General features: G+C 47.0%; 1 protein-coding gene across 4 annotated transcripts in view; it reads right to left on the bottom strand.

The window, feature by feature from the left end:
• Nucleotides 1–9,421, bottom strand: part of Mapk9 (mitogen-activated protein kinase 9) — a 42,898-nt gene extending 33,477 nt beyond the window's left edge. For 3 of the 4 annotated variants that reach the window (XM_051167206.1, XM_051167208.1, XM_051167205.1), the window contains exons 1-2: nucleotides 9,209–9,421; nucleotides 647–817 (exon numbers count right to left, since the gene is read on the bottom strand). In XM_051167206.1, coding sequence (XP_051023163.1) covers nucleotides 647–768 — 122 coding nt within the window. In that variant the 5' untranslated portion in view covers nucleotides 769–817; nucleotides 9,209–9,421. Of the gene's footprint in view, nucleotides 1–29; nucleotides 271–646; nucleotides 818–9,208 lie in introns of those variants that run through there. The other variant, XM_051167207.1, reaches the window with a different exon arrangement.
• Nucleotides 9,422–12,685: the final 3,264 nt, after the last annotated feature.

The raw sequence follows: 12,685 nt of genomic DNA, 5'->3' as shown, positions 1-12,685 counted from the left end.
TAGTCTAGAAAACACGTGAGAAACGTTACCTGTGTCTGGCCAGTGAAGTCGCGGCAGCTGACTGTCTTACCATGCAAGAGCCTACGGTTCAGGGTCAGACTAATGGTTCTGACGTCCTGGGCTGGACACATAGTTGAAGAGAGACACCACAGAAGAGACGGCCAGCCCAACCCCTCACACAGCGCCCCTTCCTGGTTAATCCATGGTGTGATAATGACACTGCCTGGCCTCATCCTGCCAATGAATGGCAAGGCACTGCAATGATGGCGCCTGGAAATGAACAGGAGTGATCGGGAATAAAAGGAGGAGGGGAGGAGAAGGTGGCCATGATGAAGAAATGAATAAAATGCCAAGTTCCTGTTACACCTCACTGCTATACCAATTTATTCTGATATCATGATGACAAAGCAAATGAAAAGATTAAAAAAAAAACAATAAATAAATAAAACCAACAACAAAGTAAAAGAAAAGCTGAGTTTATATCTTATACATGACTATATATAACTACAGCAAGGATTGATTTATTTAGCTCAAAATCTACAACAGGGAGTATTTTTTTTTTTTTAAATCAGTGCTGCTAAAGTCTTATTTGGCTTTACTTTTTACTCAAGGCTTAGTCTATGCTATTAGAACAGCCCAGACTTACCAAACAATTCCTTGGGCTCCAGAGCCGATTGGTTTCAACTGCTGATAACGTTTTAGAACAGTGAAAGTTGAGTCCGCCACTTGCACACTGTAAAACTGACCATCGCTTTTACTGTCACTCATGATGTAGTGTCATACAGTATTCTGAAGAGCTGGTACCTTTGTCAAATCCCTGAAGAGAGAAACAGAATGAATTACCAAATTGTATACATGGAGCTCAGCTTACAGTGGCTCCAACCTGCTGTGACTGAAGACGGTGTGACTGAGATGGGAAAATCAGTTGGCCACGCTCTCAATATTTTTGTATGTGGTAGGGGCATATACAAATAAATAAATAAATTTATTTTTAAAAAGTCATTTTAGCCAGGCGTTGATGGCACACGCCTTTAATCCCAGCATTTGGGAGGCAGAGGCAGGCGGATCATTGTGAATTCAAGGCCAGCCTGGTCTACAAACCGAGTCCAGGACAGTGAGACCCTGTCTTGAAAAAAGAAGAAGGAAAATAAAAAAGGGGGATTTCAGTAGTATAAGAGCATAAAAAGAAGGAATTGAAACAAAAAATTTCCCTACTATATATCATATCCATACATTGTACAATGTACTCACATACCGTAAGACACATTACCTTACTAATATATTATGTTTTTCTGTTTTTGTGTATTCATTGAAAGTAAATCCATTTTGAAAGGAGAATCAAGCTAGTCAAAAGGGAGAGAAAGGATTTGTCATCAAACTTGTTGTTATGTATATAAATATTTATAAAACATGTAAAACCAACAAAAAAAACCAAAAAAAATTTTTTTTTCTAACATTATCTGGGTACTTTGTCTGCTGCTGGACAGTTGTAAGCTGCTGGGTGCTGGGAATAGGACCTGGGTCCCTGGGAGAGCAGTCAGTGCTCTTGACCGCTGAGCCACCTCTCTAGCCATGAAAAGAAGGAATTCTGAGGTGCAGAAAGGCCATATGTTTAAAGGACTGGATTATAATAAGCTATCTTGTGGCTGGAGATGCAGCTCAGATGCAGTATCAGTTGAGTTTTAGCACGCACAAGGCAGTGAGTACACCTTAAATAGGAGGGGGAGAGGGTGGGGAAAGACCCACCTCTGGAGAAAAGAATTTACACACTATTCCCAGCCATGGTAAGACTAACGTCACCATTGTGTGTCTCATCCACTTCCTTCTGGTGTGACCAGCTGTGTTTAGAAGTCTCAGCACAGATGGGAACCTGACTTCAGAATGGTTGGTTCTAGAGTTTCTGGAGAGAAGCACATGGACTAGTCATCCAAGGTGTGGATTTGGCTAAAGTGACGAGCCTCAAAGTGAAAGTCATATGCCAGAGTGACAGTAGAGGCACTGGCATGAGCCGTGCCGCCCACAGATGGGCCTCTTTCATGAAGTAAAGCTAGCCCTGGCCTTCATTCCCTGCACACAAGCTCATTTATAGCTGACTTATAACTATCTACACTCTAAACCAGTGGTCTCAGAAAGCAGTGTTCTTCCTGCTTGGGTAGCAAGCTGATTCCCTTAGGCTGGAGTGTGAAATATCCTCCACAGCCTCATGTTTCAATACTTGTCCTCTGAAGGCGGTGCTGCTGGAGGACAGGCATGGAGGGTAATGGTCTAACAGAGCAGCAACAGGCTCCCACCACTGTGACTGCAGGCCACCAGGGTGGACTGTAACCTCATAAACCATGAGCAGAAATAACTCCTCTCTCTGCTAAGCTGCTCTGTTATGCATTCCATCACAGTGGCTAGAAGAAAGAGAAGTGTGACTGATATGCTTACCCCGAGAAAGCCTGGATGATGTTAACTGAAAAATTAGTGAGGTAATTAGTTTAGCCTTTTAGATTAAGATGCCAACAGCAAAGTCATAGAGGTAAACATTCCATAAATGACTCCCCCACCCCACAGCACCATTATACCTACAGCTTCATCAAATCCCTGCCTTTTTGTTCCACTGTGACACTTAAATGTCACTTTTTGTTCCACTGTGATATTCAAATGTCACCTGGTGAGTTTTCTGCAATGATAACTTCCTTCTCAACATAGTGATGCCTAGGATTTTCCTTAAACATGGAAATAACTTAGTAAAGGCTTGAACAAAGGTGTGAGGTCAAACAGGCAGTGGAAGCCACATGTTGGAAACAGCTCAACTGCCCACCAGCCAGATTACTGAGTCACCTTGTGGCACAAAGCCATCCCCATTTCTGGACCACCTGACCATGCTGTGACTGTCATAAATCTCAAACTTCTCTGGCAGCTCCAGAGCTCTCTGTTATAGCTGTTCACAGTCCACAGCTGGATTAGTACAATATGAGGCTAGCTTCCTTGAATTTGGGGACTAGAGCTAATTAGACTAGGCTCAGAAATTAGTCATCTCAAGATTTAAAATCATTCTAAAATTAAAATAAAGCCCTCTTCTTAGGCAAGGAAAAAAAATCATCTAAAAAGAACCTAGACACTCCTCCTGTTACACTTGGACTGCATGAGAACAAGACAAAGACAAAGACACACACACACACACATACACATACACACACACGACAACCTGAGAAAATGTGTAACTAGCTACAAATGGATTTATTCAGTTGGCATGACAATTTAAGTAAAAGGACCATAAACTGGGGCTTAGGAAAACCGTTTTGCAAGCTAGGAAGTACAGACATTCCTCAAGCAACCACATTAGCCACTCACCCAAACCTGGATGCACTCACTGCCTCTGCTATGTCACTGACACGGACCAACACAGTGCTCCATCCACGCCACTTCTACAGTCTTGGCAGTGCACTGAGCTGGGGCTATAAAGGCTTTTATAGGTCTTGTCTTTTCCCCAGGCCATGAGCTTCTCAAAATGTAAGGAGATATGAGCTGGGCAGGTAACTCACTGGTAGAGTGCTTGCCTGGCACGAGGCCCTGGGTTCATTCTAGAGGAGGTGGGGGAAGAGCAAAAGAGAAAGGAGTACAACGGTACAGAGATAGTCACGAAGGAAGGCGCCACAGCGGCAAGACCTGTCCCTGAGCTTGTTCACACCATGGACAAAGACACCTGTGAATATTGGTGAGAACGTTAAGGTGGCAAATAAGTAAAAGATAATGATGTACATGCATGTGACTCCTAACCCAGTAATGACAAGCCTAGAGAGGCATGGGATGAGTACATGTGTGCAATACTCAAAGATATATGTACAGGAATGGAACACATCTAACTAACAAGACTATAAACAACTCAAAATATAAAGCACAGCAAAGCCATTAAACAGAATACAGGGACTGTATGCTGGTTTGGAAAGATATCTAAGCTACACAAGGAAAATAAAGCAAGTTGAATTCGAGTTCGCACACTAAATGCCAATCTGTGTGCACTGAGTATAGATACACAGCACATACACACACGTGAGCACACATGTGAACACACACACACACACACACACACACACACACACAGACTCTACACCAGCAAGAACAGATAAATAAATGAGACATGAGAAACATTCCCTCTTCCTATTATAACTTTCTGTTCTGTTTTTAAACCACATATATTTACACACACACACACACACACAAATAAAAAATTCTAAATTAAGATGAAAAGCTACAAAACGATCTTGTGACACCTGCAGGAAGGGTGGGTTTGAGACAGATGAGGCCATAGTGGGGAGAACAGCTCAGGCTCTGAGAGACACATTTACAAGTTCTCTCAAGTAACTTGTGAGGGGTGCACTGCCATCCGACGACAGGAGGAAGCTGAGGTTTCAGGCCTGTAAGGAGCTGCCCAAATCCCTGCTGCAGCCCAGAACTGAACTGAGGTGTGTCTGACCACAGTGCCCTCCTTCCTCCTAGCACACCATGGCACAGTTCTAATTAATGCAGGACAGCAAGGGCTGGTCAAGGGCTTAGGGCAATTTAACTGCCCCCATGCTGGGGACTGAGTGACATCCACATCATCAGTTTCCCAACCTGATGCTGCACTGTAGAGAAGCAAACATACATCCATGTGACATTTGGGAACCTCTGAGCAGCCTTGCGGGGCCTCCCTTCTCAACTTGTTCTTGTGTCACAATATGCACTTAATACAGGACATGGCGTTCGCCTCGCCACCTAAAGACTCTGGCAGATAGATGTCTTCCTGCCAGCCCTGTTTTCGGGTACCAAGACCCTTAGCTGACAGCAATCTGCCCACATGAGAACTGGCCACAGATACTCAGAGCAGCTTTGTCACAGATCAAAGCTAAAAGTACTACAAATGCCTATGGCTGCACATCTAGACTACGGAATGCTAGTCAGCGCTGTAAAGAGCCACACTGCTGATCTGGTACATCTCAACTGCATTACACAGTTGGTCTCCATATTCATGGACTCTGAACTAACTCAACCAACTATAGGAAGAAAATGTAAGACCAACTGTACTAAGGCACAGTTAGGTAGAAGCCAGAAATGCTATGTGTGACTGGATAGTAATATAACTACAGGTCACATTAATGTACTGCACAACTTCACATGGCCAGAAAATATTTGAAAGTTTTCATGACACAAAATGATACTTAAAGATCCAGATGGGATTTGACCTAATTTAAACACTACACGTAGGAGAACATCACAGAGCACCCCACTAACAGGCATAACTTTTATGTTTTCATGTATCGATTAAAATTAAAACCTTGGAGAAATTCTATCCGTATTGAATGTATACAGTACATTTTCCTGTCATTTCTCCCATCATGTAATATAATAACCTTGTAGTATTTGTTTTGTATTATGAGTGTTCTAGAGATGGTGGGAGGCAGGTGAGGAAAGGTGCACAAAGGCTGCATCGCTTTATATGACTTGAGCACCATGGTCTCTGGCATCCACCTGGGAGTTCTACCCCCGAGGATGCTGGGAGACAGCTGTACTTACTGAAGTAAGTGACCCTTTGAAAGGTCACCTCATAATATAAGGCCCTAAAGGTTCTTCAAATGACAAAGTTGCAGATGTATAGAACAGATCTCAGTTGCCAGGGGTTATGCTTGGTGGGGGCTGGTGAGTTAGGCAGCTACAAAGGGGCAGTACAGAGACCTTGGAGACGCTAAGAAGGTTCGGGAATCTGCACATGATAAATGCCACTGAACTGCACACACACTGTAGCTATGCCAACTTCCTGTTATGATACTGTGCTGGAGTTATATAAATATGCAATCAATGGAGAAAACTGGGTGAAAGGCAGGTGGGACTTTGCAACTTCTTGTAGATCTCTAATTGTTCACAGTACGGAATTTTTAAAAAGGGAGATCTGGTGAAAACACACAACAATTAGCTGAACATGGATTGGGTAATTCTAGTACATGGGAAGCTGAGACAAGGAGGATCACCATGGATATAAGGCCAGCCTAAGCTACACAGTGAGCTCGAGGTCACCCTGGGCTACAATATGATCTCATGTCTGAAAGGAGAAATAAATAAACAAAAAAACTAAAACAACAAACAACAAAAGATAAAAGCCAACAGAGAAAGAGAATTGGAAAAGACATGAATCAATAAACACAACATAAACTTGGCTCCACTTTCAAATGATTTACAAAAACTCCAAAATACAAGACACATAGAAATTTGAATTTTGGCTGGTTACTCAATTATTCCTTTTAAAAGTTTAAGAGCTGGGCATGGGGGCACACCTTTCATTTCAGCCCTCAGGAGGCAGAGACAGACAGATCTCTGTGAGTTTGAGGCCAGCCTGGTCTACACAGCTAGTTCCAAGACAGCCAGGGCTACATAGAGAAACTCTGTTTCAACAAAACAGGCATGGTAGCCCATACCTTTAATCCCAGAACTTGAGAGGCAGAGGCAGGTGGATCTCCATGAGTTCAAGGCCAGCCTGTCCTACTGTTCTATCTATGGAGCTAGTTTCAGGATAGCCAGGGCTACATAGAGAAGCCTTCTCTCGAAAAACAAAAACAAAACAAACAAAGTTTAAGAGAGCTCTATCTTCTAGAAAAATAAGGTAAAAAGTTCATGGGTGGAATGCTGTGATATTTAGAATCTGCTTCAACATAATGTGGGGACAGTTTATGCACCCTGCGATCAGGCAAGAAACAAGACTGCCAGAGTTAAAACGTGTAGAAGCTGGTACTAAGCTGTTTGTTTTTGAACATATTTGAAAGTCCCCATTATAAACAATTAACAGACTGCTGTTGAAATCAATTCACACATGGGCCAAGTACAAGCCATCAAGAATTTTTTTTTTTTTTTTTTTTAAATAAAATTGTCACCTTCCTAGCCAGGAGGTGTGGAAGCTAACTTCATATAGATATAAATAGCAGCCCTACTGACAAATCAATAGTTTTCTTTTAAAAACCAGGTTTTCGTTTCATCTTATATATAATAATTTTTTAAAATTACATTGGCATTTTTCTTTATGCAGAAGGTTAAAACTTTTTTCATTTGAAACTGACAAATTCAAGTATACCTTTGACCATTTATTTAAGGGAGGGAGCAAAGCCTTTTTCATCTGTTAACAAGTTATTATAAAGTCCTAGCTCCTTGCAAATTAAAACCTCAGGAAAACCAAAGCTCTCCAGAGATTATGCCCCCCAAAAAAGACAATTATTTTTAACCACACAGGACTCTTCTGAAAGGGAGGAGGAAAACATTTATAGATGGGCTATTGTTCTTGCAGAACAAACTGAGAGCCAAACACAAATAGAGCTGAGAGCCCGTAGATTGAGGGGGTGATCTGGGTTCGGGTTCTGCATTGAGGCTGAAGCACCGTGAGCCGCCATTTCTTCCTCTGTGAAACCCAGTGTCATAGCTGCCAATCACAGGGGCCACTCAAATGACTCTCTGGCTGGGATCTGGGCTAACCCCGCCTGGCTCTTCTAGCCTCAGGCTAGTGTTCCTGCTCCTCCTCACTGCTCCTCCCTCCCACATAGCCCTCTCTGTGCTGCATGAGGTCCGCACTTTGGCTTGGCACCAAATAGCTAGGTTTAATTAGCTTTTGCCAACATTAAAAAAAAAAAAAAAAATCAGAGTCCAAATACAAACTTGGAATCCTGGCTTTTACAAAAACTGCTGGGCAAAAAATTCTTGACCCCTGGGGTCTCTGGCACCCCACAATCCCACACTTGCTTTGGAGGGCTTACTCCTGGCTCCACACTGGGCAAAGTTCCTTGCTAATCTTGCCCTTTCACTTTCTGTGTCTGTTCCTGCTCAAGGCTCACCAGCAACCCACCCCATGTTCTCCATTTCTAGGGCACAGACCCTTCACTACAGCTGGTGTCACATCCTGTCCTAGAACTGTGTGCACACCAGCCTGCTCTATGGGACTCCTGGGTTCTCTGGGGGGAAGGTACCCTGTTGCTATCTCTTTTGTGTCCCTAGAGCCCAGCAGAAAGCATGACCTAGATAATGCAGAATTCAGTGGATAACTCCCGGTTGTGTGGAAGGGAACTCGAAGCGAAACTCTTACCAAAATATAGCAATTTTCTCATCATTAATTGTTCTGACAGCTACTAGAAAGAGATCTTAAAAAAAAAAAAAACATTAAAAGTATTTCACAAAAAGAGAATAAGAGTCTGTTTGCTTACAGGTTTCACTCGTTAAAAGTCACTAACATAAACGGACAAAGCAGAGGTAACAGGCAGGCAACTACCTGTACTAACAATGCTACAGAACGGAATAGGGCAATAAATCAGACAGCATCAAACCAGAGTATGTGTTAGAAGGAAAATCAACGAAACTGATGAGCTAGAATGAGTAAAGTGGAGGGGGGGGGGCGAGGAAAAGGGGTGGTCAAGGAAGGCCTCACCAAAAACAAGACACTGAATCACAGGTCAATGGTTCAATATGAGAGGGAGCAATATGAGAGAGGCAACGGGGGAGGGGGGGATTATGTAGACAACTCCGAACATGGGAAATTGGTGGTGCAAAGGTCCTGAGGTAAAAAAATGGTTTTGGCAGGTGAGGTAACTGGGATAGAGCTCAGCTTCTGTTAAGAGGGGAGGGAGTGGCAAAGGAGGTGGGCAGGGCCCACTCTGGCTCTGCTGGGCACTGAAGATGAATGACAAGGCACTGGGAGGGAGCAAGAAGTGGGGGAGGACTCTAAGGGGATGAGGGAGAGTTCCTATGACACTCATACCAGCAAAGGAGCGTTCACCCACCCAGGTGCCCTCAAATGTGCGCCCTGGGCTTCTGCCCCAGCGCTTTGAAATAGTCACAGTGCCTACTAACAACCCCAACCAAACCCTAGACATTCTACCACTACTCCGAGGGGAAATCAGAGGACCAAGGAGGGTCAGAGTCACCACCAAGGTCGCAGGGACCAGAGCCCGGGCTCCTGGGCATGCAGCTAGGTGCAGCAGCGTGCCTCACAGCTGGAGGGAAGGCGTCTACAGACCCCTGCGGCCAGATCGGCTGGGGCCCGGCCAGACAGCGGGCCTGCAGCCCAGGGATGCAACCACCAGGCGGAAGAGAGCGACTGCAGAACCGTGGCTAGCCAGGCGGTACCGAGCGGCCCACGCCCCGCGCCCCGCAACCCAGGCCCTGCGCGGCCCGAGCGGCCCCGCCAGGCCTAGCTGCCCGCCGGGCTCACCTCGGCTCCGCGCCGCCGCGCCGGAGGCAGAGGGAGGGCGCACTGGCGGCGATGCGTTCTGGCGGTTCCCGGCTCCACAGCCCGGACCCGTCCGCCCCGCCCCGCTCTACTCCGCCCCGTCGCCGCCGCAGTGGGTGTGAGGGGCGCGGGGCGCTACGACCCTTCCGGTCCGGTTCCCTTCGGCTCCGCTGCTGCTGCCACCGCCGCCGCCGCCGCCGCTGCGGCTCCCAGTCTGACGGATCCTTGGGCCAGCCAATCAGAGCAAGGAGAACTGAGCCGGCGGGGCCAATCGCAACAGGGGGCGGGCCGAGGCTTAGCAATAAGGGCGTGGCTGGAGAATTGGTGTGGGCGGGGCCAGTGGCGCGCTCTGGATAGCCTAATGCAGAGTGGCGCCCCCTAAGCTGCTCCGGAGCCTGGCCATCTGCTTGTGCACGCGCGTCCGCCAGTGTACCCTGCGGGCTAGGGATCTAGGCCAAGCTAGGACTATCTCCTAAGCCCGCCCCCCAGGGCCAGGGGCCCGCATGCGCCAGAGAGGGTGGACCAAGGGGAGCGGGAACCAGGGAGGAGCGAGACATGACTTTGCTACAGTCTAAGAGTGGTTGTCAGGCCTTGTTGCAGCAAGTGCAAGTGGAGAGGAGGCATGGAAAAGGACTGGAGATGACCGGTTAGACAAGAGTCCTGCACAGTATCAAGGCTTTGGAGCCCGGCAACCTGGAGTAAACCGGCCCCAGAGGAGTAGGGAGAGGAAGCGCGGAGTCTTGGGGTCTAATACTCGCTAAGGCGGGTGCACTGCGCATGCCACACTGAATGGGCTCATAACAGGGGTGCGGCCAGATGTCCAGAGAGAGGGGGTTGGGGAGACGGTGACTATGACCCTGGTGAGTCAGTGATGGGGTATGGCCTAAAGAGGGCTCTTGTAAGGGACAAGTTTCTTCTTCGGTGTAGAGGGACAAGGAGTGCGTTCAATGCTGAAGGGCTTCCAGACAGCGGTCTTGACATTGCGACTTTTGTTGCCTCTCCTGCCGCCCCCCCCCCCCCCCGGCCTCTCAGATAGGTTCCAGCAAGTCTGAGGTCGTATAAGACCACAAAATTTGGTGTGCTGGCTACTCCGTGTTTTGATAAAAGGCTACAAGTGAGACAGGAAGATTGGACACACTGGGCAAACGCTCAGGGAGCTATAAACAGGATAGGCTGAGGGCTGGCCTTAAAGGAAGTGGAAAAAATGGAGACAGAAGTTGACAAGGGTTGACTGCGGTGGTAGAGCCAAGGAGTAGCCAGGGAGTAGTATCCTGCATATAGGAAGGTCAAGAGACTAGGAGGCCCCCGGAATCTCAGCAGTACTGAGCCAGGGTGGTGGGGGTAGAAGGATAGAAAAAGGGATCCGGTCAATCATGGTGCCCCTGTCTTCTGCTCTTCTATTGCTGTGACAAAGCACAATGACCAAAAACACCTTGGGGAGGAAAGGGTTTATTTCGGCTTACAACTCTCAGGTCACGCTCTATCTTTGAAAGAGGTAAGGGTCTCAAGGCAGAAAGGAAGCTGCAGGCAAGAACCAAAGCAGAGGCCACGGAGGAACACCGCTTACTGACTTGCTCAGCCTGCTTTCTTACACACCCCAGAACCACCTGGTTAGGCATGGCCTAGGTCCTCCCACATCAATCACCAATGAAGAAAATGCCCCACAGACTTGTCTGCAGGCCGGTCTTAACGGAGACATTTTCTCTATTAAGATAATCTAGTCCCAGATACGAGCAGGTGAAGAAGACAAAACCAGCAGAGTCCTCCTTTGGCCACCAGAGGGAGTACGGTTTATCTCTGCTTAAAATCCTCCCAGCGTCTGCTTGTGCTGCGTTGAGACCGGTTCATTTTGTAGGCTTCTGTCTATGCCTCTCCTCACCTCAGCTCTAGCCCCCACCACCAGAGCCAACGATAGGCATTATTAAAAACAGTACAGCCTAGCTGTCATACTTGCCGTTTCCCTGAAGAACACTAATCAGTGCTTCCCCTCAGAAAAGAATGGACCTCCAATTTCCAGACATCCAAGATGTGTTTCATAGCACCACCCCAGTGCAAAGTAAGTAGCCAAGAATCATCATGCATGTTTACCCACCAAGCTTTCCATACGGAGTCTGTTCACTCTACAGACACTGGTCTTCGTTCTGATTTTACGAAATAATAGTGGACAGACAGACAGACACGGAGCTGAGGTGACATGACAGGGTGGGGTGGAATGGTGCTGGCCCATGCTTTGAGTGAGGACAAAGAAGCCTGGCCAGGGTCTACAAGTGCAAAGAGTCTTCCAAAATGTGATGTGAATGCCATATATGGACCCTGACACCTGGCTACCCTGGCCAGGCAGCGAGAAACAGTGGAGGTGGGGGACTCTTGGCAGAGGGAAGTCCTTGCTGAAGCTGGAAAGGCAAAGGAAAAGTGCTGCTGGGTCTGTGACTTTGAAACACATTTGGGCCAAGTGCTCAGAAAGGAGAGGGACGAATGTGCTGTGTCCGGGGAACCACAGCCACCTATGCTGGCGGGCAGGAGAGGAAGGTGATGAGATTGGAGCGGCATGGTCCTGGGAATGGGCTGGCTTTGCTGACCATGGGCTGATGGACACATGGACTGCCTTCTGCTCCCTGCTGTGCCTTCTTTAGCCAGAGGGTTTTGTGTAGGTCTCATAGCTACATCATCTGAACATTGAGAGGATTTCCAAAACAAAAGCAAAAGAGGCAAATCTCTGTTGTTGGGTTCTCTTCCTAAAAGGGCAGTGGTCGTGAGAACTGAGTGGAACATACCCCTTCAGGTGAAGCCCCTGTTCCTCCTGTGACCCATGCCCGGCAGCTTCACTCTCGCCTGCCAACCTTTGCGGCATGAGAAGGTGGGTGACCTGGCTGTGGAGATAAAGGGCAGCTGTCGAGGATGTTAAGCAAGGAGTTCAGTGATGCGACTCAGCATTTCTTTTAGAACAATCACTAGGGCTTGTAAGGTTTGAAGAATGTTGGGCTTAAGGCCACGAGACTAGTTGAGAACCACAGCAAAGGCCATTTTGAGAAATTGAAGCCTGGGTTGGGGCCAGGGTAGCAGGTGCTAAGAGGAAGGAATTGACTTTAAAGCTGCTTCAAGACTTTAGGGGACTCTAAATCAATCTGCAATGAGCTATCACTACATAGCTACTAGGAGTAGTGCACTAAAATTTAATAGCAAGTGTTAGGGTGACAGGGAGCAGTAGGAACGCTCATACCCTGCTGGTGGTGGGGGGCAACATGATATAATATTTGCTAAATAGTACAGCAGTTTTGGATAAGGCTGAAAACACACTGAACACATCACCCAGCACGATTCATTCCTCCTTTCTTTGGCTTTTACTCTCTCTTCTGCCATGACTCCTGGGTCTACCCACCTACCCTTGATGTTATGGCAAACAGACACTACCCACTTCCCCGTCCTACACGGACCTCTTTGTCAGGAAGAAAAGCACAC

This window comes from Acomys russatus, chromosome 25, assembly GCF_903995435.1.
Source record: "Acomys russatus chromosome 25, mAcoRus1.1, whole genome shotgun sequence".
In the NCBI taxonomy this organism is placed as follows: domain Eukaryota; kingdom Metazoa; phylum Chordata; class Mammalia; order Rodentia; family Muridae; genus Acomys; species Acomys russatus.
Note: the sequence above shows the minus strand (reverse complement) of the source record. Positions and strands in the feature narration are given on the sequence as shown.